This window comes from Girardinichthys multiradiatus, chromosome 9, assembly GCF_021462225.1.
Source record: "Girardinichthys multiradiatus isolate DD_20200921_A chromosome 9, DD_fGirMul_XY1, whole genome shotgun sequence".
NCBI lineage: Eukaryota > Metazoa > Chordata > Actinopteri > Cyprinodontiformes > Goodeidae > Girardinichthys > Girardinichthys multiradiatus.
In genome coordinates, this window is record NC_061802.1 from 25,878,989 (window position 1) to 25,906,363 (window position 27,375).

At 40.1% G+C, this 27,375-nt stretch overlaps 1 protein-coding gene across 2 annotated transcripts; it reads left to right on the top strand.

The window, feature by feature from the left end:
• Window positions 1–205: 205 nt before the first annotated feature.
• On the top strand, window positions 206–26,715 carry sin3b (SIN3 transcription regulator family member B). 2 transcript variants are annotated; one of them, XM_047374818.1, is made up of 19 exons: window positions 215–883; window positions 3,667–3,773; window positions 4,815–4,968; window positions 7,512–7,874; window positions 8,177–8,332; window positions 9,147–9,272; window positions 9,554–9,643; window positions 9,752–9,870; window positions 10,141–10,354; window positions 10,518–10,634; window positions 10,791–11,029; window positions 11,832–12,015; window positions 12,391–13,255; window positions 14,646–14,815; window positions 14,888–15,061; window positions 20,205–20,297; window positions 20,385–20,479; window positions 20,912–21,110; window positions 25,502–26,715. In XM_047374818.1, exons 1-19 carry the CDS (start codon window positions 773–775, stop codon window positions 25,736–25,738), a joined length of 3,813 nt encoding a protein of 1,270 aa, XP_047230774.1. In that variant the 5' UTR covers window positions 215–772; the 3' UTR covers window positions 25,739–26,715. The 2 variants fall into 2 exon arrangements, with proteins under 2 accessions (XP_047230776.1, XP_047230774.1); XM_047374820.1 differs by lacking the exons at window positions 20,205–20,297; window positions 20,385–20,479; window positions 20,912–21,110; window positions 25,502–26,715 and adding an exon at window positions 15,497–15,664 and having other exon boundaries at window positions 206–883.
• The last annotated feature ends 660 nt before the right edge of the window (window positions 26,716–27,375 follow it).

The following is a 27,375-nucleotide window of genomic DNA, read 5'->3' on the forward strand; positions in this document are numbered from 1 at the left end:
TTTATTATGCTCCAAGAAGCTGAAGATCGACACATCTTGATCGTATGCTTTTTTTAATGATTATATTCGACACATCTTGATCGTATGCTTTTTTTAATGATTATATATATATATATATATATATATATATACACACACACTGTAACAAATGCGTACCTCGCAAGCAGAGCTCCGTTCTAGCAGTTTTATTCCCAGTGTATGTGGCTGTCGAACATTGTTCTTTTGTAGCAGTGAAGGGGGAGTGGAGCAATCTGATTCTTGTGAAGTTGGCTCCTCCCATCGCTGCGGCTGCGCACTTCCAATTTTTCACTTTTTTTTTTTTTTTTTTTTTCTTATTTTTCACTCCTACTCTGGCTTCCGGACGCTAAGATAGACCGCTGCCGCCGAATTTAAAGAGACAGGCGATAGTTATTTTAAATACGTAAAACGACAACCATTGTCTCCGAGCTTGCAGTCCGACTCTTCGTGCTTTCGTTTGCTTGGTTCGACCGTGATGTTCAGTCAAAGTCGCAGCGAGTAGTAGCTTGTCGGTCATCACTCTCACTCTGCTGGGTTTCCCGTCTTTTTTGCCTGCTTTCCCCCCCTCTCCCTCTCTCTCTCTCTCTGCTCGTCGAGACTGTCCAGCTAGGCAAAGTAGGGTTTGCTCGCTGGCAGGCTGGCTTCCCGACCGAGAGGACGGTTTGTCGCCTAGCCAACAACTGGAGGTAACGCCGAAGCTTCCCTCTCAAGTTGTGGTAGCGGCTCTCTCGAGCCTCCCTACGCCGGGGATATAATGGCGAAGATTCAGGCGCACACCACCGCCAAGCAAATAAACCAAATTCAAGACAAGCCTTACGTGATAACACAAAAGCAAGTGCAGCAGCAGCACTTCCAGAAGCTCAAGGTAAGAGGACAGCGGGCACGATGACAGAAAAGTGTCTCAACCATTTTGTTGCTCTGGGTTTACCGTCGAGAGTAGTGAAAGGAACGGTTGGCTAACGGTAGTTAGCTCGCTGGGCTAATAATAAAAGTAATTCATCGCTGACCAGCCGAACACTGACATGTAAGCTTTGACGTGGAAGCTGTTTTTTCTTAAACAAATGCGTAACTGTCAGTCAGGGGACTCAGTTTATCATACTTTTTATTTATTTTTGTGTATTTACGCCATCGGCAGCTGCTGTGAGCAAACATTTGGTCTGAGCTCGGTTGTGGGAAGTTCCTTCTTGTTGGATTTTTTTTTTTTTTTTCCCATCCAGCTCGAACAAAGTGGAGGACGTAAGCCAGGCTAGCCAAGAAAGGGCTACTTCAGTTGAATAGCAGCTTCGTTTTCACATGCCTTTGTGGTTGCGGTGTTTTATTAAAACGGTTTGCTCCTGTCGACACAATACAGTTGGCCAGGAACCAGCAGGGACTGAACGTATTGTATGCGGGTGGGTGTAGTTGGTGTTGGGGGACTTGTTATCGCCAGTAGGCTAACGTTAGCTACAATAACCCTCTTCAGACTGTCGGTGACAAAGGTTTGCTTTTTTATGAAGAGGTAGTTTGTGTTAATCGGCGGCTAAACAAAGCTGCTTTTTAAAGAATTGCTTATTTATTAGTTAGGTGCCGGTCATTTATTCATCTTTCTCTGGTAAATAATGGACTTATCGTCACTTTTAACCCCATGTTGATTACATATATTTAACGATGCCGGCTTACTCGCAAGCTGTATATATTAAAAAAATAAATAAATGTTGAGCCAGTTGTGTGAATAAGGGTAGTATAATTTGCACAGCACCAACTATGCTAATTTGAAAGTGCTTTAAAACAAAGATCACAATGAAGAGTAACATTGGTGTTAACATATTGTCTATAAGAAGTTAAGCAATAGAAATACAAATTTAAAACAAATAGGTTATTTTGCCAACTTTTGCCTTTACAGGAAATTTGCTGTAAAACTGTTATTTTTAGCCCTAACTTTATTTAGTATGACTAAACATATGCTGCTCTGAGGTATCTAGATCAGTGGTTTCCAAAATCTGTAGCAACATGACCCACAAAATAAATAAATTTGGTACCCAGGCTAAGCATTAATAATTGCTCAATTAAGATTCGTATGACAACATCAGAAAAGGCATAAGCAAACCATTTATGTATTTTTTATCTAGATATGCGTTTTAAATTTATTTTTTTTTCTTTTGGCCAATGCTTATTTCCGGGGTACTTGGAAATCCTCCTCGCTAATTCAGATTTTCAGATTATAATCTTTTGTAACTACACCTAAAAGAAAAAAAAGTGTTGTTCGAAAGAGTTCAGTCAATGGGAATTGAAAGTTGTTGGTCAGGTTATTGTATTCAGTTTTATTATAACTTTTATTTTAACAGGCACTTGTGCATCGCTTTTGGCTAAATAGCGGACCTGTTATCACATTTAACTTCATAATGTATAAAGATGTTTATATGTTCAGGGTCATCTATAAAGTATAATGAAAACGATACTGAAACAATTCTGGTAATGATAGACTATTTTGCATAGCACCATTCATACACAATGCAATTCAAGTTGCTTTACAGAAAGAAATGTGGGAAAATTCACATTAAAATATTATGAAAAGGATTTAATTAGAAATTGCATTACATAGAGAGGGGGAAGCTGAGAAAATGTAAATTAACCAAAAAGCAACAAAAAACTGACAAATCAAACCAGTGCACAACATTTTACAATTCAGTCAGGTTAAAATTGGAATAGCCCAATTACCTCTGATCGACAGGTCAAATGCTGAAGAATCCTATTCTTTAAAGGCATCAAGCTTTTTTTGTTTTAAATAAATCGGATGGAGGTGTTGGGACTTGCTGGTTAGGTACCTGTCCTTTTATGCAAGATGGGAATGAGCTTTTAACTCTTTTATTTGCTGTTGGATCAAACAACAGAACTACACCCGTCAAAGAACAATGCAACAATTTCTTCTCTTTTCTGTTTCAGCCCTTAGGAATAAAATGGAAATCGGCAAAAAAAAATAAATATATATATATATATATATTTTTTTTTTAACACAAGCTTTCTAAGAAAAAAAACAGAAATTTGTATTGGTCAGAAAAAAGGTTGATTGGTGCATCTGTAAGAGAGTCCACAGATTCTGCACATTTCAGGGACATAGTTGGTTCCAGAGCATATAAACTCGAAATTCTGGTTCCTTGTGTTAGTTTTGGTACTGGGAATGCTGAGTAAACTTGTTTCTGATGACCCAAGGGGTCTAAATGGTTCATACCTGACAACATACTCAGAATTTGTTTTAGATGAGTGGTTATAGCACTGTGGAGCTTCAAGTGTTGGAATAATGGGCTCTATTTTCTTGCTTATGGTCAGGATTCTGGCAGCAACCTTTTAAAACAGCAGCATCTAACTGATCTAAAGATGTTTACATTTGAACCCACTAAAAATAAAAGCATGCTCACAATGCTTTTAGGAGTGTACTTGGTTAATTTAGTAAAAGACTTGTGTGGTTGTTAAAATTTACATCTGAAGAAGTTTTATAGTACAAGTGATATATTTTTTTTAGTTATTGGGTCCATAAACTGTCTTGTGTCTGTAACATCTGTCACATTCACTTCATCATCAACACATGTTGAGATGTTGTTACTATGATTGACGCATCTGTTTGAGACTGATTGTATTTTTCTTCCTTCTACCTGTTTTCTCTGCATTTAGGTTGAAGATGCCTTGTCATATCTGGACCAGGTGAAAATTCGCTTTGCCAACGACCCTGGCATATATAACAAGTTTCTGGACATCATGAAAGAGTTCAAGTCACAGAGGTATCACTGATAATATATCTAGTGCTGTAAGTCCAACCAGTTTGTACTCTTGACAGCTGAACAATCAGGACTAACCAGCGCAGAGGGATCTCAGCTCCTGGAGACATTGTTTTTATCACCCATTTAAAACTTTCGCAATCAATAGTACAACAATTTTAATAACAAATCTGAAGTATGGACTCGAAATCTCATCTACAGTGGAAAACCAGTTAGTTCCTTGTTTTTCCAGTTTTTCTGTCCATGTTTTGATATTACCAGTCTGTTTGTAAAAGCTGCTTCATTTGTAGCTTCATTTGATCATATGCAGCAACAACGGCTGTTGGCAACTGTCTTCAAGTAATGTCTGAGGTTTTAATTATGCCATCTGTTTTTAAAACAACTCGGTGTCGAAAATGACACATTTAAAAACTTCCAAATGGTCTCCTAAGGTAGCATTTCTGAAAAATAATTAAGCCTAAATCTGGCAGTTGGAGGGTACAAACTGTCACCTTGCACTTTCCCTGACATCTTTCCTGACAAAAGTTTGAAATGAGCTTGACAGAGTCTCGGATACAATCATAGTTTGAACAAATACCAAAATGAACAGTGTTGACATTGTTCTGTTAGCCCAGAACAAAGTCTTATACCAACTCTTTGACAAGTGAAAGTCAGCTCTAATGATCAACACAATCTTGCATGAAATCCAGAAATGCAGCAGTGAAAAACCTTCAGGAAAAAATGCTGCTTCTTTGGCATATTGATGGAGCCATTACAACTGTGTCTCATGCATCAAGAAGTTTTAAAGCTGAGTGATTGATTACTTTGCACAGTGTTAATACCCAAGAATCAGCTGCTCTGCTTTAGAGCTCATTAAGTAACATATGATTTCTTTGAACTATAATTAATTTTAAAATGGCTTATTTGGATTTTGTTTTGAACTAAACTACGATTTTACAACCACTTTGTGTTTTCATGTTTAAGAGAATAAGCTCATAATAGTTTTCTTCTGTCAGCCACATCGTTATCGTGTCTGTCTTATTATTATTATTACTTTTTGAATAGCATCGACACACCGGGGGTCATAAACAGAGTGTCACAACTATTTCATGGGCACCCAGACCTTGTTTTGGGCTTCAATGCCTTCCTGCCACCAGGCTATCGGATAGAGGTTCCTAAGAATGGGATGGCTTTCCTTCAATCTCCGTTCACAACGCAGGTAACACATCCTTTTTCTCTTAAAACCCCAAAGATATTAAAAAACTGTAATTTTTTTACAATACATCTGTCAGCTCATGTTTTGTTGAAACGTTTTCAATGGTAAAGTCCAGAGAGCTTTTAAATTCTTAAAAGGACACAGATGACAACGTTTTATTTGAAAGTGCCAGCTTAAGAAATATTGCTAAAGTAGAATTTACAGTAAAGCATGTCATAAAATCAAATCTTTGTTTAAAAGTGAAACAGGATTCAGAAGTGAAGTGTAACCTCTTTCTCTACAGGCTCTGTGAAATTCACAATATCCTAAATGTGTCATGCTGTGATGCTCAGTTTCAATGTGTAACAAACCGATCATGTACGAATAGGTATTAATTTCAGACAGTTTAACAGTCTTATTATTTCTGCACCCTGAAGCAATAAACATACTTTATTTCTCAGACCCCTGAGTAGGTTATTTCATCATTTGAAATAATCTAAATATAAAATAATAAAACTGACATCAAACAAAGCCTTACCTTAAAACACTCCAGCAACACCATCTCTAGGTGTTCAGTTTAAGGCTTTAACCAGAAACAATGCATCCTAAAACAAGGTTAGCTAATTCAGTAGTTGAGGCACAGATTTGGCTTTTTTAATCACAATTTAATACCCACTTGTTTTGTTTTTGTTCATTTTGTCCCAACCTACTTCCAGTTTTGTTTTTTACCTGCAAAAGGAAATCATTTCATGTGCACAGCCTTAATAGCTTATTAGGTTATTTTTAGGGTGGTTTAGTGTCATAAACAAAGGAAAAAACCTACAAAAAATATTCAAATGTTAAAATGTAATTTAATGTATTTTCTTTTTTAAAGGTTTTATAATGGTCCATAATCCGATTAACTGTGGTTCTGATCTCTATTTGAGCTTATTAAGTCTTAAGAAATACATGCCCCTATGACCCCTTGATCAAAACAAATTAACCAGGATAACCTATAGAAATTTATTGAAAGGCATCATTTCCCAAAACATGTACACAGATGTGCCGAGGTTTCATATTACCAGACAGCTTAGTTCCTAAAGACCTAATCTACAAAACTACTTAATGACAAAGCAGCGAAACAATGAGCACTGAAAAAGGTGGCTCCTTCAAAAACCTTAAAACTTTGGTTATTTTTCTTGAACATCTGGGGTGAGTTTGGCTGTAACAAGTTTGAATTGTCTCCGCTTTTACGCCCCAACAAAAGTTGATAACGAATTTCATTAACAGTAATAATCATGAGTTAAATGTAGTGTTAGCTGAAGCAGTTTGTCAGAGCTGAGTGTTGTCTGAAAACTACATGGCTTGATGAAGGAATCTGAGCAGTCTGTGGTTCAGAGGTGTGTACAGGCAGAGCTTTCCTCAACATAAGTTAGAATGGACCTCAGCTGTATTTCTTTGGCACTATTTTTACAAAAACATTGACTCTGATCATTTCCTGTGCTGCCACCACACCCCTCTCTGGCGCTTAATTCAGGCAGTGGCTAAAATACTCGGCTAAGAAATGAGAAACTGATTTGAAAAAGCTGGTACACCCTCCATCCTTGTTGGGTTGTATGTAACAAACATGACCTATTATATTCTATGTGTCTGCTGCAGATAGCTGCATATCTTGTTTTTTTTATTGAAGACCAAATGTAATTACTTCAAATACACCAAAGCAGACTTTATTTAGCGTTTTTTTTTTCTTTTGGCTTAAGACATTAATTCATCCATTCATATTGAGTTTTATGATGATACAAATATTTTAAATGGAGAAATGCAATTTGTGGTATTTATCCAGCTTACCAACAATAATTACCAGTCATATCCAATGTACTGTATCATAAGTCAAATAAGCATTATTATGGTATTACTATTTAAATGAGAAAGGTTCAGCAGCTAATTTCAGTTTATTTCCAAGTGTCTTTAAAGAAAGTATCAGTTTTAGAGGATTAGAAAGCCGTGACCTTTCGTGCTCAAACGGTTGGGTTGCTTTACACCGTAGATGTGTAGTGAGGGCTTAGAGGCGATATGGGATTCAGCCCAAGACTTAACTGTTTCAACTCAATTTTAAGACTTGATGATTTAAAAGAAAATCTGTGTTTTAAACGCATGCTCTTTTTGTAGGCGTTTCTAGAAATACTAATATAATTGTTATAGTTAAGTGCGCTCTATGTATACAATATATTTTTTTTTTATTAGCTGAGAGAAAAGTTTATCAGTTACTGACAATGTTTTATTGTGGTGTGAGATTTCACACCATAGGGTTTTATCACATTTACTTATGAAATTATATCTATTTATCCATAGTATAACTGTTGGTGCTTATATTTCCTTTTACCAAAACTGCTACGACTATCCATCCATGTTCCACATAGATGTGGTGTTAAAGCATTTTTATTTAAAGTATAAAAAAAACAAAGAGGTCATATTTAATAAAAAAAAACACACACTGGTGCACTAAAATTGCTTGCCACTAAGCACAAGTTTTCTAATCAATTATTATCAGAAATTTTCATAGATTTTTCATTTTTCTTTTCCTGCAGGTATCCCCAGGACCGCCAGTGAAGAGCCTGACCTCTCCTGCAGTGGCTACCTCCTCAGGTAGTGTCCCTACCGTCCATTCAGAAGCAGGACCAGCTCAGACCGGTGACGCCAAGGCGCCCTCATCAGACAACCTATCTTCAACCTCAGTAGGACCCCCAGAGCCTCCCAGCAAACTTTCTCTTCCTCTGACGAGCAAAGAGGGCCACAGTCAGGCCACCACCTCGTCTGTATCCCCGCCTGCTTCAGAGACGAGCCCCGTAGAGTTCGACAGTGCCATTAGCTATGTAAACAAGATTAAGAACCGTTTCCTGGACCACCCTGAGATTTATAGAGCCTTCCTAGAAATTCTTCATACATATCAGGTACCAAATAATAGGACATATTGTGGTTACTAAGTTGCTGTATGTATTATCCTATCCTCTTCCACCTCACGTTTTATTGCTTACTGGATTTTTTAGAACCACACGGTCGCTCTCGTATTTCAGGAATGAATTATGTTCTCCGTCACTTCGTGTTAATTTTTGAAATAGAGCCAATCAACAGCATAGGGCATTCTTAAAAACCCTCGTCTCTGCTGCGCTGTATTCATTTATTTTTGCAGTAGTATGTAGCGGGACTAAAGTATTGTACGTTGCCCCTCTTCTGTTCTCCTGTAACTCCTCAGAAAGAGCAGCTGGAGGTGAAGGAGAGTCGAGGCGGTCGAGGCAGCAGCGGGATGACCGAAGATGAGGTGTTTTCCAAAGTTGCCAGTCTCTTCAAGGGACAAGAGGACCTACTTGCTGAGTTTGGACAGTTCCTGCCTGATGCCAAGAGATCACTGGTAGGTCAAGCATTAGTGGACACCGATAAATGATAATCCACTGTCGAAGCAGATGGATAATTAGATAATTTTCATTTTTTTAGTATTCTTTCCAGCATTCCTGCAAGGAAAGGATCTTAAATGTGTTTATGCTTTTCTATTCATTTTTTTAATTAAGATACGATGATCTATTGTTCTGTGCTTTGTAGTTTTTGCTAAGGAATCAATTAGTTACAAAAACATAAAGATTGGTTCAGGGCAGTAAACATTCCTGTCGAAAGGAAGATCTCCTGACATTCAGCCTTTCCTACAAACCTCCAAAAGAAAAAGTCTGCTCATAAAATGGGCTTCTTGTTTGTTTAGGGATCCACTACACACTCCTTCAAGAAAATGCATATTTAACCATGTCTGCATTTAAAAAAAAAAAAAACATAGATTTTTAAAGCTTGCCTAAAACCTTTGGTCAATAACTTTTAGAAGTATTAAATTATGTTAATATTCATTTTCATTTGGTCTTACATTTAAATCATAATTGTCTTAAAAGGTCTTTAAAAAGTCTTAATTTGAATCTACTGCAGTTGGCAGAAATGCTATTTACTATGCTAATGTATAAAAAGCCATTAATAATTTGTATCTCCTTACTACTCAAATGTCATTCTGATCATTTTCATCGTTACACTACTTGGACTCTTTAATTTATTGTATTATATGACTGACATTTTAAATCTTTTTTTCTGCTCTTGAACCAAATACCTAAAGGAAAATGTTACTGTAGCGTCCCTTTGAGTAGTTATGATTGAGCTCCTGGGTTGTACTTATGCTTCCTCTCACGTAGTTCACGGGGAGCTCGCTGACGGGAGGGAAAGAGCAGGTAAAAAAGCCAGAGGAAGAGGACATGATCACCAAACAGAACAAGAAGAGGCCCAGACCATTGCTGATGCACATGTCCCCGCTGCTCAAGGTAGACTTTATGTGCTGATGAACTGCTTCTGGCCATGCACAAATTCATTTGTTTTGTTTTTTCTCATATCTGTGAATGCTTTGACAATTTCTTGTCTTCTAAAAAGTAGCACCACTGAAGTTCTAACTCCAACATTCTTTCCAAGCTTTTTATTCTGGCAACAAGATGGGGATAATATAGTTACAGAACCGCCTTTTTACACCAAGTGTACTCGTTTAAATAAAATAAGTTGCACAATAAGAAGGACAAAGTAAAGTTGCCTTTTTTTATTTTTTTATTAGAAAAAGATGAAGTATCCCTGCACCAAAGATCAGTCCTTTGCTTCTGTGGGGAAACATGGTGTCTTAAGAGAATTCTCCTTTTTTGATAAGGTATAGCACCCGATTTGATCAATTCATATAATTTTTTTTTCTTAAAGTTTTTTTGGTCTGCTGTGGTTGATTAGTTTGATTTTTCTTGTGATATCTCCATTCATTCAGGTTCGTCGCCTGTTTAAAAGCCAGGAAGTGTATGAGAATTTTCTGCGATGCATCGCCTTGTTCAACCAAGAAGTGGTTTCTGGGGCAGAGCTGCTACAACTAGTGACTCCGTTCCTTGGGTGAGTGGCTAAAAAGATGGATACATATGTAAAATCGGGTGATGGAAAAGATAAGCCCATATGCCAAGGGTTTCTGTTGCTGGAACAATATAGAACTAAACCTAATTATATTTATAAATTAGTATACAAAACACACGGTCATTCATACTTTGTAAATTTGCATAAATTGTATTTAATCATTGCATATTTGAAATCCTGTCATCCAGAATGTTTTGACATTCCTTCGTCTGGACTTCTCTCTCTTACATGATATCATGCATGTCCTTACAGGAAGTTTCCTGAGCTATACACTCAATTCAAGTCATTTCTGGGGGACAAAGAGCTCTCTCATGCTGTGTCGGGGCTCTCAGATCGCTACATGGAAGGAGGAGGGGGTAGAGAGGTGGATTATGCCTCTTGCAAACGCCTGGGGTCGAGCTACAGAGCACTGCCCAAAACCTATCAGCAGCCAAAATGCAGTGGCCGCACTGCCCTTTGCAAAGAGGTAAAGACTTTCTCTCCTCTCCTTTTCTTGTACTTTGCTTCATATGTTAAAGCTGTAGCTCCCCCTCTAGCTCAACAGACTACTGTAAAGCCTGTGTAAACACTTTTTTTCAAGTGCAAATCTTTGTTTATAGATTAATAACCTTTTCCATCTGTGTGTGAAGGTCCTAAATGACACCTGGGTCTCATTCCCCTCCTGGTCGGAGGACTCCACCTTTGTTAGCTCGAAAAAGACTCCATATGAAGAACAACTGCATCGCTGTGAGGATGAAAGATTCGAGGTAACCATAATATTTTGGCTCATGTTTCTCTTTAAATAAATGGAGTGCGTTTGTGTTTTGTCTATTTGTAGGCCAGGTCTTTTAAAAAAGATCTTATTGTGGTTACTAAGCATGTGACTGTGTCTCGTCTAAATGCTATGACTGTCACACTTGTAGTTGGATGTTGTGCTGGAGACAAATTTGGCCACCATCAGGGTGTTGGAGAGCGTACAGAAGAAGCTGTCTCGTCTTTCACCGGAGGAACAAGACAGATTCAGACTAGACGACTGCCTGGGTGGTACCTCTGAGGTTATCCAGCGGCGTGCTGTGTATCGTATCTATGGCGACAAGGCCCCTGAGATCATCGAAGGACTGAAGAAGAGTCCCGCCACCGCTGTGCCTGTGGTGCTTAAGAGGTTAGGATTGTCTTTCTCTGTTTTAACTGTTTTCAAATTTTGACAAATTTTAGGTTTTACTACTATGTACTACATGCTTTCTTCACATAATTGATGGGGAGCTTTAACAAAGTGCCTAACTGTGGATTTGTAATATTTTTATGTTTGTGTCTAGTAGAGCTGCACAATTTATGTAATCAACCTTGCAAGATCAGTATCTGCAACATCTCGATCACAAAGGCCTGCTTGTATGAAATGTTTGGTAGGACACTATATGATGCTATTAAACTCTGCATATAGATAACATATTTGACCTGTTTAAAGGAACATAACTGCCCTTTAGCACCACCTGATGTATATCTGAAGTGGCTGAGATCCTACAACTTGTAGAGCATGGTTGGGACTAGTAATGATTTTTAATTTAACAAAAAAGAAGAAATTTAGCACAAAAATAATTTTACAATTAGTTCTCTCATAATTTATTAAAAAGATCAACTACAAAGAAAAATGACAAAATGGAACAACCTGGGTACCAAATGGAAGTAAGTAGAGAAAAAATGGCAGCCTGTGGGGCTCTTGATTGTCCGTTCCACTTTTAGGTTGTTTGTTTGTGGAGAGATGTAATTTTGTTCTGTACCTAAACACTCTGGCTGTCCACGCTGAACAAATGTAGTATCCTGCATTTGTTATGTTCACTTGCAAGCTGAACTGAAAGGCCCATAACAAAAAACAAATGTCAATATGTATTAATATTCGGCTATACACTTTGTGTTTATCATAGTGTTTCCTGAGCTATGTCGCCATTATGTTTTTCACCATTCAGGTTGAAAGCGAAGGAGGAGGAATGGAGAGAGGCCCAGCAGGGTTTCAACAAGATTTGGAGAGAGCAGTATGAGAAAGCCTACCTGAAGTCCCTGGACCACCAAGGAGTCAACTTCAAACAGAATGATATGAAGGCCCTGCGGTCAAAAAGTCTCCTCAATGAAATTGAAAGCATCTATGATGAGGTGAGACTTTTATCAATCATCTAAAGAAACATTGTAATAACAGCATGCATCAACAGACCTGTTCTAATTTTTAGTATGACTGACGTCTTTTTCCTGTTTATTTAAAAGTTAAGCTTTTCTTCTTCTTTTTGTAACACATAAGATGAAAATCATTATTTAGGATTCTGTTATCTGTAAATAAAGAATCACGGCACAAATCTTTTATCGTACCATTTATTCCAAAGCTCTGTGGGTGATTATTTCAGGCATAAAACTCTTGGTTAGAGCAGCTGTTTTTATGTTCACAGGTTTCTTATACTGATAAAACCCGTTACGACCCGCCATTGTCATCTTCCTCAAAATCTATCTTTATTGAAATCTTTCTGTTTATTTCAGCGTCAGGAGCAGAACACAGAAGATGGAGGAGTTGGCCATCAGAGCCGTAACGGTTCGGGCTCAGGATTGTCCAGCGAGCCTCACATGATGTTCACATATGAGGACAAGCAGATACTGGAAGATGCTGCATCCCTCATCATCTACCATGTGAAACGTCAGCCCACCATCCACAAGGATGACAAGGACCACATCAAGCGCATCATTCAGCACTTTGTTCCTGATCTGTTCTTCTCCCGCCGTGGTGAGCTTAGTGATACAGAGGAATGGACTGATGAGGAGGTGGAGCCTGAGGAAGGAGGAGAAAGAAGAGGTGGAACTTCTGCACCAACAGCAGCAGCCGGGGGAGGAGGAAGCGGTCATTCAAACAATGCGTCAGGGGGAGCAACAACGGCAGCCACAGGAAGTCAGCCTCCAGCCCAGCCAGCCCAGTCCCAACTGCAGCAGCAGCTCAATGGTGAGTCCAGGAGGAGGCGCTGCAGCCCATCTCAACCTACAGACACTGAGCCGTCCACCACATCCAGTAGCACGAGCCAACCTGCAGCGATGACTTCATCCATCCCTGGCTCTACTCCTATGGAGACGAGCTCTGGTGCTGTCGGAGAAAAAGTGGACCTCCGTGACCCTGAGGCAGAACACCAGAAGGAGCTGGATGGCGTCTACAACCTTTTCTTTGTAAACAACAATTGGTATTTCTTTTTGCGGCTGCACCAGACTCTGTGTTCACGGCTGCTGCGGGTTTACCGACAAGCCGAGCGGCAGCTGCTGGAACACCGAGCAGAGCAGAGCCGAGAGAGGCTGCTGATGGCGGAGGGAAGGAGGGAAAAGGCGTGTGACCTGGCCATGGAGCTCCGCCTCAAACAGCCCAGTAAGCTCAACCACTGTCCATATTTATGTAAACCAAAAATGATTACGTTTTAAAAAATGAATCCAAGGAATGGACTTGGCAAAATAGAAAAAGGCTCTATATTGGCAGGTGACGCAGTGTGGAAATGTTTGGGATTTGACTTGAATATTTTCCAGATCCTTTGGGGGAGAAATGAAAGTTGAGTCTGGAAAGAAATTTCAGTTCCCAGATTTTGCTATTAAAAATGTAAATATCTGGGAAGTTAAAGGGCTATTTACATTTGTTTTACATGATGACGTACGTTAATTGAACTTTTTTATTTATGCTTTAACAATTGTCTATGAAGGACTGAAGACGGTAGGAACTGAAGTCTGGATGTTAAAATGATAAAATGTGTGGAGACCCTGAGACTAAGTGGTCAGTGGTAGCAGACAGCATTTAAACCTTCTTTTTCTTGACTTGTGTGTTCAAAAGGTGAAAATACGACTGCAGCCAGTAGTTTAAAATAGTCTGCTGTAAAACAAATTTCAGAGTTTCTCACTGTTGCAGAATTAGTTGATTAGTCGCCATATATACATCCACCTTTCTCTCTGAATTAATTGAGTTCAGTGGGGCTTGCATCGACTGTCAAGCTGCTGTGAGAGATGGTTTGTTTAATCGTGATGAGCTGCCAGCCCACCAGGAGGTGAAAATTTTGTTGCATTTTACAAATGTTTGGTGAGATATAATCAGTTGACAGAGTTTGATCAGTTTGATCTCTCATGGCTAATAAATAAATATGAAAAACTGAAGCTATAATTAAATGCGTATTAGAGTGTTATATAACTGAGCTGAACACTGGTGCACTATTTCTCTGGGAACATTCCTCTTATAACTCATCTAAGTATTAGTACACTGCTGGACGTGAAGAGGTCTTGTTGAAATGAAACTTCTGCCAGCCAAACATGTTTCCTGTTGGATGTAAAGACCTTTCCAACCTTTCAGCTTCCTGCTGCCTCTAACTGAAAGCACCTAGCAGGTTTGTTGTCCAACTCTGTCTGTTTGGAGATTGGGAATGACCACAGTCTGTTTGCTCCTTACTTTTGGCAAACAGGACAATGAAGTGAGTACAAACGGCTCTTAGATTTGGAGAAATTGCTTTTAAAGGTTATTGCAAGGACGAAAATACACGTGACAGTGCTTTTAAATATCTTGCAGCTCTCGTTAAAAAAAACAGCAAAAGAACTCATTAAAAATATGGTTTTGAACCCTCTAAAATAGAGACGTGCATGTCTGTAAATGCCCCCCCTGCACCATGCACACAGCTCTGGGTTTCCTGTACAGATACACACTGACTTCTACCTTGAGGGAAATGACTAAGCTGTATGGAAAAAACGGTGTGAAAAATCGTACATTCCCTCTACATCCACAGGCGAGGTGGAGTTGGAGGAGTACTATCCAGCCTTCCTGGACATGGTGCGCAGTCTCCTGGATGGAAACTTAGACTCCACACAGTACGAAGACACGCTGAGAGAGATGTTCACCATCCACGCCTACATCGGCTTCACCATCGACAAGGTCATCCACAACATCATCCGGCAGGTAATAATAGTTAGCTTGGTCTCGTTGAGCTTTGAGAATGTTGGACTGTAATCCATTCTCCTCTGCCCTCAGCTGCAGCACCTGGTGAGCGACGAAGTGTGTCTGCAGGTGGTTGATCTTTACCTGGCTGAGAGGAAGAGGGGGGCAGCAGGTGGGAACCTGTCCTCCCAGTGTGTTAGAGCAGCTTGGGAGACCAGCTACCAGTGGAAGGCTGAGAGAATCATGGCTGAAGAGAACTGCTTCAAGGTAAGCAGAGTGCTGCTAAAAGTAGAGCCAGATCACCGTGAGTGAAAGATTAAAAGTCTACATTACCTTACAACAGTCGATTTTGTGTGATAGATCACAACATAATACCACATAACTCTAAAGTGGAAGGAAAACGAATGCATGTATCACAAATCTTTTTCACCAATAAAAATCTGAAATGTTTGACCAGCACTGGTTTTCAGCCCCCTTTACTGTAATACTGTAAATAATACCCAGTGCAACAAACTGCCTTTTAGATGTCAACTAATTAGCAAATAGCATTCATCTGTCGTATAACTTCAGTGTAAATAAACTTGTTTTGTGTAGCCTTCAGATGTTGTTACAGAACATTAGTTTGTTTATTCTACCTTTGGCTTGACCTTTAAGGTCATTGCTCAACTGGAAGGTGAATCTCTGTAACATCTTTTCTTCCAGGATTGCCTTGTGTTTATCGCTATTCAGCTTCCCATCATCTTTCACCAGCTTCACTATCTTTGCTGATGAAAAGCATCCCCACAGCATGATACTGCCATAAACATTGAAGATGGTCTGTTCAGTGTTAATTTTGCATTTGGGTAAAATAAAAAATTATTTCTTTTTGCTTTCAGAATCAGCTTTTATTGCCAAGTTTTTACAGACTCTGGTACACTTTGCTCTCAATAATGAAGAATATCTTTTTTTCATATACAATGAGGAAAATAAGTATTTGAACACCCTGCGACTTTGAAAGTTCTCCCACTTAGAAATCATGGAGGAGTCTGAAAGTTTCATCTTAGGTGCATATCCACTGTGAGAGGCATAATCTAAAAAAGAAAAAATCTGGAAATCACAATGTATGATTTTTTAATAATTTATTTGTGTGTCACTGCTGCAAATAAGTATTTGAACACCTGCCAATCAGCAAAAATTCTGGCCCTCAAAGACCTGTTAGTCCGCCTCTAAAAAGTCCACCTCTACTCCACTTATTCTAATTTAGAAGCACCTGTTGGAGGTCGTTAGCTGCATAAAGACACCTGTCCACCCCACACTATCAGTAAGACTCTAACTACTAACATGGCTAAGACCAAAGAGCTGTCCAAAAACACCAGAGACAAATTTGTAGACCTCCACAAGGCTGGAAAGGGCTATGGAGCAATTGCCAAGCAGCTTGGAGAAAAAAGATCAACTGTTGGAGCAATTTTAAAAAAATTGAAGAAGCTAAACAGGACTGTCAATCTCCCTCAGACTGGGGCTCCATGCAAGATCTCACCTCGTGGCGTATCAGTGATCCTAAGAAAGGTGAAGAATCAGCCCAGGACTACATGGGAGGAGCTGGTCAATGACCTGAAGAGAGCTGGGACCACCGTTTCCAAGGTTACTGTGGGTAAACTGAGACGTCATGGTTTAAAGTCATGCATGGCACGGAAGGTTCCCCTGCTTAAATAAGCGCACGTCCAGGACCGTCTGAAGTTTGCCAACGACCATCTTGATGATCCAGAGGAGTCATGGGAGAAAGTCTTGTGGTCAGATGAGACCAAAATAGAACTTTTTGGTCTTAACTCCATTCGGCGTGTTTGGAGGAGGAAGAAGGAGGAGCATCATCCCAAGAACACCATACCTACAGTGAAGCACGGGGGTGGAAGCATCATGCTCTGGGGGTGTTTTTCTGCACAGGGGACAGGACGACTGCACTGTATTAAGGAGAGGATGAACGGGGCCATGTATTGCGTGATTTTGGGGAACAACCTCCTTCCTTCAGTCAGAGCGTTGAAGATGGGTCGTGGCTGGGTCTTTCAGCATGACAATGACCCGAAGCACACAGCCAAGAAAACCAAGGAGTGGCTCCGTAAGAAGCATATCAAGGTTCTGGAGTGGCCTAGCCAGACCTAAACCCTAAAGAAAATCTTTGGAGGGAGCTGAAACTCCGTGTTGCTCAGCAACAGCCCAGAAACCTGGCTGATCTGGAGAAGATCTCTGTGGAGGAGTGGGCCAAAATCCCTGCTGCAGTTTGTTCAAACCTGGTGAAGAACTACAGGAACCGTTTGACCTCTGTAATTACAAACAAAGGCTACTGTACCAAATATTAACATTGACTTTCATAGGTTTTCAAATACTTATTTGCAGCAGTAACACACAAATAAATTATTAAAAAAAATCATACATTGTGATTTCCAGATTAATTTTTTTAGATTATGTCACTCACAGTGGACATGCATCTAAGATTAAAATTTCAGACTCCTCCATGATTTCTAAGTTGGAGAACTTGCAAAGTCGCAGGGTGTTCAAATACTTAATGTGCGATGAGTCCAAGTATGCATGGTGTTTTTCTGGACTGTCAAGTGTTCATCAGAGAAACAGCCTGGGGGCAGCTGGCAGACATCGCTCTGTTGCGCCGACCTGAAAGGTGAAAGCCTGAACAGTTTATGTGCAGGGTGTGTGGGGTCTGCAGAGATGTTAGCAGCTCTTTTCCTGACCTTAGACCTGTATAAGTCCTGGATGGAGGGAAGGTCAGCCCTGATTATTCTCTCTGCAGACCTGATTATTCGTTGCAGTCTGGACCTGTCCTGTTTTGTGGATGAGCCAAACCACACTGAGATGGATGAAGACAGGACAGATTGAATGATGGCAGTGTAGAAGATGACCAACAGCTCCTGTGGAAGGTTGAACTTCTTGAGTTGCCTCAGGAAGTACAGTCTCTGCTGGGACTTCTTTCGAACAGTGTCTATGTGTGAAGAACATCTCAGATTTCAAGAAATGGTACCTAGGAACCGGAAGTGGTCAACAGCAGACAGTGTTGTTGGGGATGGTGAGGGGTCTATATGGTGGTGGTGTTCCCCGAAAGTCCACCATCATTTCCACAGTCTTGAGTGAGTTGAGTTCCAGGTGGTTCTGACCACACCAGTGTATCAGCCGATCCACCTGCTGTCTGTATACAGACTCATCACCATCCTGGATCAGTCCAATGACAGTGGTGTCGTCTGCAAACTTCAGGAGTTTCACAGACGCTGAGGTACAGTCATTTTTGTAGAGGGAGAAGAGTAGTGGGGAGAGAACACACCCCTGGGGGGCGCCGGTGCTGATGGTTCTTGTGCGGGAGAAGATGCTCCCCAGTCTCACCTGCTGCTGCTGCCGGTCCTCTAGGAAGCTGTTGATCCACTGACAGGTGAAGGCCGGCATTTTGAGCTGGGTGTGCTTCTGGTGGAGGATGTCTGGGTTGATATTGTTGAAGGCCGAGCTGAAGTACACAAACTGGCGTACAAGCCTGGGTGGTGGAGGTGTTGCAGGATGAAGTGTAGTCCCAAGTTGACTGCAACTGCCGACCTGTTTGCCTGGTAGGCAAACTGCAGAGGGATCCAGCAGGGGGGGTGGTGATGTCCTTTAGGTGCTTCAACACCAGTTGCTCAAAGGATTTCATGACCACTGACGTCAGGGTGCCAGGCCTGTAGTCATTTAATCCTAGGATGGTGGGTTTCTGGGTACTGGGATGATGGTGGAGCGTTTGAAGCAGAAGGGAACCTCACACAGCTCCAGTGACTTGTTGAAAATCTCAGTGAAGATGGGTGTCAGTTGGTCGGCGCAGGCTCTCGGGCATGAATGGGACACATTATCAGGTGCTGAGGCCTCCATCAGTTACTTCCCCCTTGCCTCTGTCCATTTGTTGTTAGGTTTCTAGTTGTGCAGCTTTTTCCCCTTTTGTAGTTTTGACATGTGTAGTTGAGCAGTGATTCATGACGCCTATAAAGTTTGGAATATAGTCTTAGAACAGAGTCATTAAACTTCTCCACAACATTATCCATGACCTGTCTGCTGTGTTTCTTGACTGAGGTTAAATTGCACACAGGTGGACTTTAAGGACATCTTAACAGTTATTTGCACTGGATATTATTTAGGGGATACATTTTTTTTTGGGAGAATGTATTACTTTTGTTCCCCTTCACTGATGCACTACGTTGTTTTTATCTGGCAAATAAAATCCCAGTAATCACTGAGGTTTGAGGTTGTAATGGGGAAAGAAATGTGAAAAAGTTCAAGGGGTATGAATAGTTTTGAGACTGTATGTTAACAGGTACTGGGTAAATGTACCCAGGCAAACAAAGTATATCAGAGCCCATGTAACTGTAACTAGAGATGATGAGATCATGACGTTAAAAAAATTGGTTGAAGGTTTAAGTAGGTTTTACTTTGCTTATGGAGTTGAACCACAGCTGTGATGTGATGATCCTATACTCTCCTTAAAATTGCCTTTATTTTATTAACCAAATCTGTCAACTGTTGCCAGTTTTCTCTTTCACCAACACCACTCTTAACATGAAGTACGCTCCAAATGCAGCAGCCTCTTTTCAGTAGGAAGGGGCTTTTGAAGGTTTGTCTTCACTGAGAGTTCAGGAATCAGGGGTACACTAGGGAGAAACTTCACTCCCAACTTTCTCTTTGCTAGAGAGAAAATACTTTAGATTATGTAAAAGTTGCTGGCTGACGTTTGCAGTTTCACACATTTCTGCTGGGCTGAATATTTTTATTCTGCTCACCACACTGTGTGCAATCTGAGGTCTTGCATCCACAGTAGCTTAGTGCAGCCTGAGAAAGTATAGATGTGTTTTCCATGTATGGATCCATCCATGATTATCATTCTTCTGTTCTTATTTTCTTCCATGTGTTTGTCCACCCATTTGTTCTTCGACCTGTTCTTTTTACCATCCATTAATCTATCTGCACGTATAAAAAGGAACTGAAAACTAAAAGTAGAGTCTGGAAAAGTGCATTTTTGTCATTATAAAAATGTGTAGTAATCCTGTTAATATCTTAAAATCTTTTGCACAGAATCAGTTAACAACATTTCAGTGTTTTTAGTTTGTTATGAAGGTTTAAACACCTGAGAGGTTGGTAATCTCACACACACAGTGGTTGAGCAAGCTCTACTTTGGTTGCGTTGCACAAATAAACACACACCTTGTCCAACAAGGCGACTCCACTGCTCTGGCATGACTAACCGAGGAGTGACTCACTTCATTTCACTTTCTGTAACTAATCTACGGTGTACCAAACCGCCGAGGGGATAGATAAGGTCCTTACTAAACAGGGCATTTAAATTTCGTTTCCTGAAGCAGTTTTTAGAAAATGAGCCTCTCAGATTTCTAATCTTTTATTAATTTTTTTTTTTAAGATAATGTTTATCCAAAATAAAGGTCAGGTGACGATGACCCTCGAGCTGCTGGACACCGAGGAGGCTCAAGCTGACGATCCATTAGATGTTCAGGTAACCGTGTTAATGTTTACCACACAAAGAAAAAAGAAAAACATCTGAAGTTAATGATTAAATGTGTGACTCTCTTGTTGCTATCAGTGCTTGTCGAGCTACATGGAGCAGTTTGTTGGAACAGAGTCCAGTTTGTGCTCGCAGGCAGAAGGCTACTTCTTCAAACCTGTATTTCTGCCCAGGTAGGAGACTTAGAAATGGAAAGGATCCACCTTCAGATTCAATTTTTTAGATGATCTTGTTTCAGGTTTATAAAGTAACCAGTGGACCAGCTGTCATAGTTCTCTTACCACATTTATTGGAAAATTAAAACATTTTGTAACAAAAAGCCTGTTACATGTGGCTACAGCTGTCTACATCAGACTGTCCTCAGGAATGTTTATTCATAACTGTTAACAGCTAGACTGTAAGGTAAAAAATATGTAGCTAAAACTTATGATTCAAGCCGCTTTTGTTACAGAGCTCGATTTGGATGAAGAACCTGAAAAAGCACTTTTAATGTAACATTGACCATTTAAGTGACTAAACTGTTGTGTAATTCAAACAGTAAACAGTCAGCATTATCCAAACCAACATTTTTTTTTAAAAGTCTTCATTCATTTCCTGTCGGAAAGGAATCTGCGGCGTTTCCGGCGCTGGCAGGTACGGCAGGTGGAGGCGATGCGCTGCAGGAGAGAGTGGCACCGGCAGCTGGCTGTGGAGAACGCCGGCAGTCTGGAGTGTCGGTTCAAACTCAACACTCACAAGATGGTGTTTGTTATGAACTCTGAGGACTACATGTACCGCCGAGGTGCTCTCGTGAAGGCCAGGAAGGTAGGCTGGAGTTTGGATTGTATTTGCTTTCATCACTCTGCATACTTCAGTGTGACATTTAAATTTTACATACTGATGACCCTGATGTGACCTCTGTGACCTGTCTCTGCTGCATGGATTGGTTCGCCTTAAAGTTCCCACCCACTTGTTTGAGGTGGTGTCTATTTTAGGGTCTCAAAATATATTAGTAGTACTTCTCAACATTTGATATATATTATTTAACAGATTTTTATTTTTTTTATTTATTAAAACTGCGGTCAGTTTTACTGTTTGTAATACAGGTACTTCTCAAAATATTAGCATATTGTGATAAAGTTCATTATTTTCCATAATGTCATGATGAAAATTTAACATTCATATATTTTAGATTCATTGCACACTAACTGAAATATTTCAGGTCTTTTATTGTCTTAATACGGATGATTTTGGCATACAGCTCATGAAAACCCAAAATTCCTATCTCACAAAATTAGCATATAATTAAAAGGGTCTCTAAACGAGCTATGAACCTAATCATCTGAATCAACGAGTTAACTCTAAACACCTGCAAAAGATTCCTGAGGCCTTTAAAACTCCCAGCCTGGTTCATCACTCAAAACCCCAATCATGGGTAAGACTGCCGACCTGACTGCTGTCCAGAAGGCCACTATTGACACCCTCAAGCAAGAGGGTAAGACACAGAAAGAAATTTCTGAACGAATAGGCTGTTCCCAGAGTGCTGTATCAAGGCACCTCAGTGGGAAGTCTGTGGGAAGGAAAAAGTGTGGCAGAAAACGCTGCACAACGAGAAGAGGTGACCGGACCCTGAGGAAGATTGTGGAGAAGGGCCGATTCCAGACCTTGGGGGACCTGCGGAAGCAGTGGACTGAGTCTGGAGTAGAAACATCCAGAGCCACCGTGCACAGGCGTGTGCAGGAAATGGGCTACAGGTGCCGCATTCCCCAGTCCTGGGCTACAGAGAAGCAGCACTGGACTGTTGCTCAGTGGTCCAAAGTACTTTTTTCAGATGAAAGCAAATTCTGCATGTCTTTCGGAAATCAAGGTCCAGAGTCTGGAGGAAGACTGGGGAGAAGGAAATGCCAAAATGCCAGAAGTCCAGTGTCAAGTACCCACAGTCAGTGATGGTCTGGGGTGCCGTGTCAGCTGCTGGTGTTGGTCCACTGTGTTTTATCAAGGGCAGGGTCAATGCAGCTAGCTATCAGGAGATTTTGGAGCACTTCATGCTTCCATCTGCTGAAAAGCTTTATGGAGATGAAGATTTCATTTTTCAGCACGACCTGGCACCTGCTCACAGTGCCAAAACCACTGGTAAATGGTTTACTGACCATGGTATCACTGTGCTCAATTGACCTGCCAGCTCTCCTGACCTGAACCCCATAGAGAATCTGTGGGATATTGTGAGGAGAACGTTGAGAGACTCAAGACCCAACACTCTGGATGAGCTAAAGGCCGCTATCGAAGCATCCTGGGCCTCCATAAGACCTCAGCAGTGCCACAGGCTGATTGCCTCCATGCCACGCCGCATTGAAGCAGTCATTTCTGCCAAAGGATTCCCGACCAAGTATTGAGTGCATAACTGTACATGATTATTTGAAGGTTGACGTTTTTTGTATTAAAAACACTTTTCTTTTATTGGTCGGATTAAATATGCTAATTTTGTGAGATAGGAATTTTGGGTTTTCATGAGCTGTATGCCAAAATCATCTGTATTAAGACAATAAAAGACCTGAAATATTTCAGTTAGTGTGCAATGAATCTAAAATATATGAATGTTAAATTTTCATCATGACATTATAGAAAATAATGAACTTTATCACAATATGCTAATATTTTGAGAAGGACCAGTATTTGGCTGTGATATGATTGGTGAATCATTTCAGACTAGGTCTGAAATGATTCAAGTGACATAAATGACTCACTGACGTTTATTTCATGTAGCTGCATATTTTTAGCTGGTAATTTGTTTCACAGGGAACGATATTGTGGTCACAAAACACATTTCTGTTCAGTTCGTTGGAAAATGATGGCAGATAAGAAGAAGATGGAGAAAAAAAGAGCACCACCTTAAGGATGGGTCGATTTTAAACAAAAGAAAACCAGACTGGACTGATTTTGTTCTGCGCCGCAGCACAATATCAGCATTAACATAACAGAGTGATGCTTTTCTAAATGTTTAACAGAATTACCCATGGACATATTTTCTATTGGGGGTGGAAAAAGCTGCTAGAAATAAAAAAGCCTTAATATATCAGAGATAATCCTGATGGCTCATACTGGTATAAAGGTTTTCAAGCCCATCATGACTGCTGGTTTTTCTATGAAGAGAGAGTGTTCCTGATGTGGATGTTGGGCTGGTTTGACATTCTCACAGTAAAGTAACATTGAATAAGTGTCACAGTTTCACAGTATTGGCACAAAAATTCACAACAAATGTAAAACATGGTGTTTTTTTTTATTGCTGCTAAAATATATTGATATAAAAAATGAATCACATTGATAGCTTTTAATTTTCCATATTTTACTGTATACTTAAGTAAACACTAAACAGTCTCAGAATTTAGCTGTATTTTAGTGGTGCTTATTGCACAGAATGTTAGAGCTTTTTGCCGTTTTGCTCTTTGTTTAGTAAGACAATATATGAATTGTTGGGTTATCTGTTCTGGTGGAGCCTGTGGTCTTAAGAGTGCCTGCTTGTGCTGCTTAGGCTTTAGTTTCCAAACCACCCGTGCTTAACACGACTGGAAATAATTCAAATGGCAAAATGTAGCTTTTTTTCAGCCACCTGACCAGCAATACAATTTCATTGTTTAGGGTTGCAGCCTTAAACTATACGGAAGAAATGTATGGCATGTTTTGATAAATCTAAGTAATGTTGTGATTCCAACCCTGGTTGTACAATCCTGTTTGGCGTTTCACCAGTGAGTCTGGCAGTGTACCTCTCGCAGTCTGGAGAAGCATGGACTTTTATTAAAGTATTGTCCAGGTCATCGTGAGTAAATGAGTATGATGTACGAGGAGCATGAGACTTCATCCTTTATCTTATTGCCACACCAGCACTGTTAATCAAACTCCAGCTTGTTTGCATAGAGAGCCCAGTTAATTTGGGGAAATGTGAATGTGCAATCAAGCTCTGGAGTGGATCAAAAACATTGGTCTCGACCCACTTCAAGTCACAGTGTAGAAAGAAGGCTTGGAGAAAGGGCTCACAAGCATATGTGAAGGGAGGCAGGTAGAAAGCTCTGATGAGAAAATGGTCAGAAGAAAGTAAAGTACCGTAAATTCCAGACTATAAGCCGCTACTTTTTTCCCACACTTTGAACACTGCGGCCTCTACAACGGTGCAACTAATGCATGTTTTTTTTTCATGCCGCCAAAAACATTTTGCCTGGTAACAGTAGACCAATCAAATTGATGAGTAGTTCAAAGAGGTCCAATGAACTTGTGCGATAAATCAAGAGCACTTTCACAATTCAATTACCGGTATTATAAATCAATAATTTATATTCACCATCATCAACATGGAAAATCACCAACGGGTTTCGAAAGGCTGGACTGCTGTGTGATTAAGGAGACCGCATGCCCTCCAGTGAGAGCGTCAACGAAGAGGCTGAAGTGAGTGACGAGATCTTGAGGCTGTTTAATTCAACACTGAAGAACAGGACTTTAATGGTTTCAGTTCGCAGAAAGAAGATGAAGGAGGCGATCAATGACTTTTGACCTGGTAGGCTGCAGTGTAAATCAGTTAGGAGATATTAGAATGTTGTTACTGTTCAGTAAAAAAGCATAAGCAACTAAATGTTACTGATAACGTACGTATATTTAAAGGTAGCCGTGTTACAGCCACTGTTAAAAAAAAATACATTTGCAGTATGCATTTGTTTATATTACCATACGGATTAAGTTAAAAGTTAAAAATACCTCACGTGTAATATTTTTCTGTTTAAATCATTTTACAACGTGGGACACCCGCAGTTTAACATCCGGTGCGGCCTGTACAAGTACAACATTGATTTTCTATCTAAAATTAGAGCTTTTAATCAGGTGCTCTGTAGTCCGGAATTTACGGATACTTACAAAGGTGGAAAACCTTCACCAACAAGTGGAAAGAAATGAAACCCCTTATCAAACTAAGTCCTCAATCATACTATTGGGTATAAAAATGATGTTTAATCCATATGTCTACCCATTCATCTGTTCATCTAGCCATTGATCCATCTTTCTGTCGTCGTCTATACTGTGATTTTGGAGGTTCCTTATTCAGAAACTGAATATTTATACTAAACCTTTTTTAATGTAATTTAAGATTAGGTAAAAAGGACTGAGATTTGTGGAGTTGACTTGAAAATTGTGAAGGACTCCTGGACTCTGACCATCTTCCTGTTCCTCCACAGTCACAGCACAGAGTCGCAGCGTGCCAACACGAACGCTTTGACAAGTGGCACCAGAGCTGGCTGGCCAATCATGTCCCAGCCTCAGCTGAACACTCGGTGCAGAACTGGCTAATGGGCGAGGAGGAGGAGGATTTCATACCCTGCAAGACCACTTGCCTGTCCACAGAGGTGAAAGGACAGATGGTCAACAGATACCAAGTTCATTACAGCAGTAGCAAAGCCCCTTCCTCACCATAAAGATCAGCAGGGAGACGGACACGCCCTCACAGGTAAATGCATGAACTTACAGGACATCTGCACACTAAACACAGACATAAACAGCTACAGTCCCATTTCTCCACCTCCCTCCCACACGTTCACTCATGGATGAATAAACTGGCAGAAACCCTGCGAGTCGGTGAGTGAGCGTGCAGAGCGAGGACGAGGACCAACAGACTCTGATGTAATCAATGAAAGCGAATGGTTTCTGACTGATGGGATCAGTAGGACACAACTGCACAGGCTGAGCTCCTCTGCAGCAGATCCGTCACTCTGTCCTCTCGGATGGCACTAAAGTTAACAGGACTGATGAATAGAGACGGTTGATCAGCTGAGAGATCGTGGAATTTGTTTCAGAAATGTGAATGTCTCCTCTTTTTTTTTTTTTATGTGTAGTTTTTAGCTTCTGAAGCCAGACAGCCTTCTTCCTGTTGGTTGATTCATATATGTTTATATGGAGAGATAATGGTAAATGTTTGTGTGTATGTGTATCCTGCTCTCTACATTTTGTCTGAGTCCAGAACAGGCTTTATAACTATAGTATCTACATTATTACTGTATGTGCATATATACAGGGATCCTGTATTTTTATATATGCATCTACACAAGTCGATACATCAGATGATCATGTGATTCCTTAAAGTATTTGTTGTCGGCCAACTCTTGATGTTTGTGCTTTTTTTTTTTTCCTTTCAATTTTTGTATTTTTCTTTTCGTGTTGTAGCTAAGCGAGTTATCACCGGGGCAACAAGGAGTGCTTAAATTTAATTGGTTTGATATTAATGAAATAGTCAAAATTATGTACCATCCATGATTTCACAAAACATTTTTTGCATTGTTTTGCATACTCACATTGAAAATAAAAGCAAAGTATCATCAGTGTTAAAAAAGAATGTATAATGTTTATCTTGTATCAGTTATCAGATAATAAACAACCTAGTTGTGACCTTCTTAGACATCGACTTACTGTCCGTTTGTTGCTCTGCATATTCATGACTTTGATTGAATATAGCGAAGAGGCTGCATGAGTAACATGAAATAGAGCAGAGCTGTGGTTCTCCACTAAAACCTAAACACTAAAAAGTTCATTATTAGCTTGAAAGTACATCATCAGATCATCCAAACCCAACAGATTCAAACACCAATTAACATTTTTCACTGACTGAGCTCATTTTAGAGAGAAGTTAATGCTACTTTATAATGAATTTTTGAATTTTGTTTTTAGAAATGCATTCAAAAGATACCCTCGGCTCAGCCGTGACGCACACTGCTCTGATTGTCCCTCAACTGGTGCCGGTTGTTAGCAAGACAGAGCTGCTCTGCTGAGCCGACTGACCCGAGTTCTCTCTGCACAAAAGTTCAAAACTACTTGTGATGTAGTCAGATGTGTACAGATGCATCCCAGTAAATTAGACCATGATCGAAACGTTAGTTTGTTGCAGTAGTTCAGTTTTAAAAAGTGAAACTAATTTACAGGTTTATTCATATTTCTTGCTGTTAGTTTTGATCATGGTGTACAGTTACCAAGAGCCCAAGAACATTTTAATATTACTTCGCACCAATAAAGGATTTTTAATACAAGAACATTATGGCCTACACAATAACGGGACTGCTGA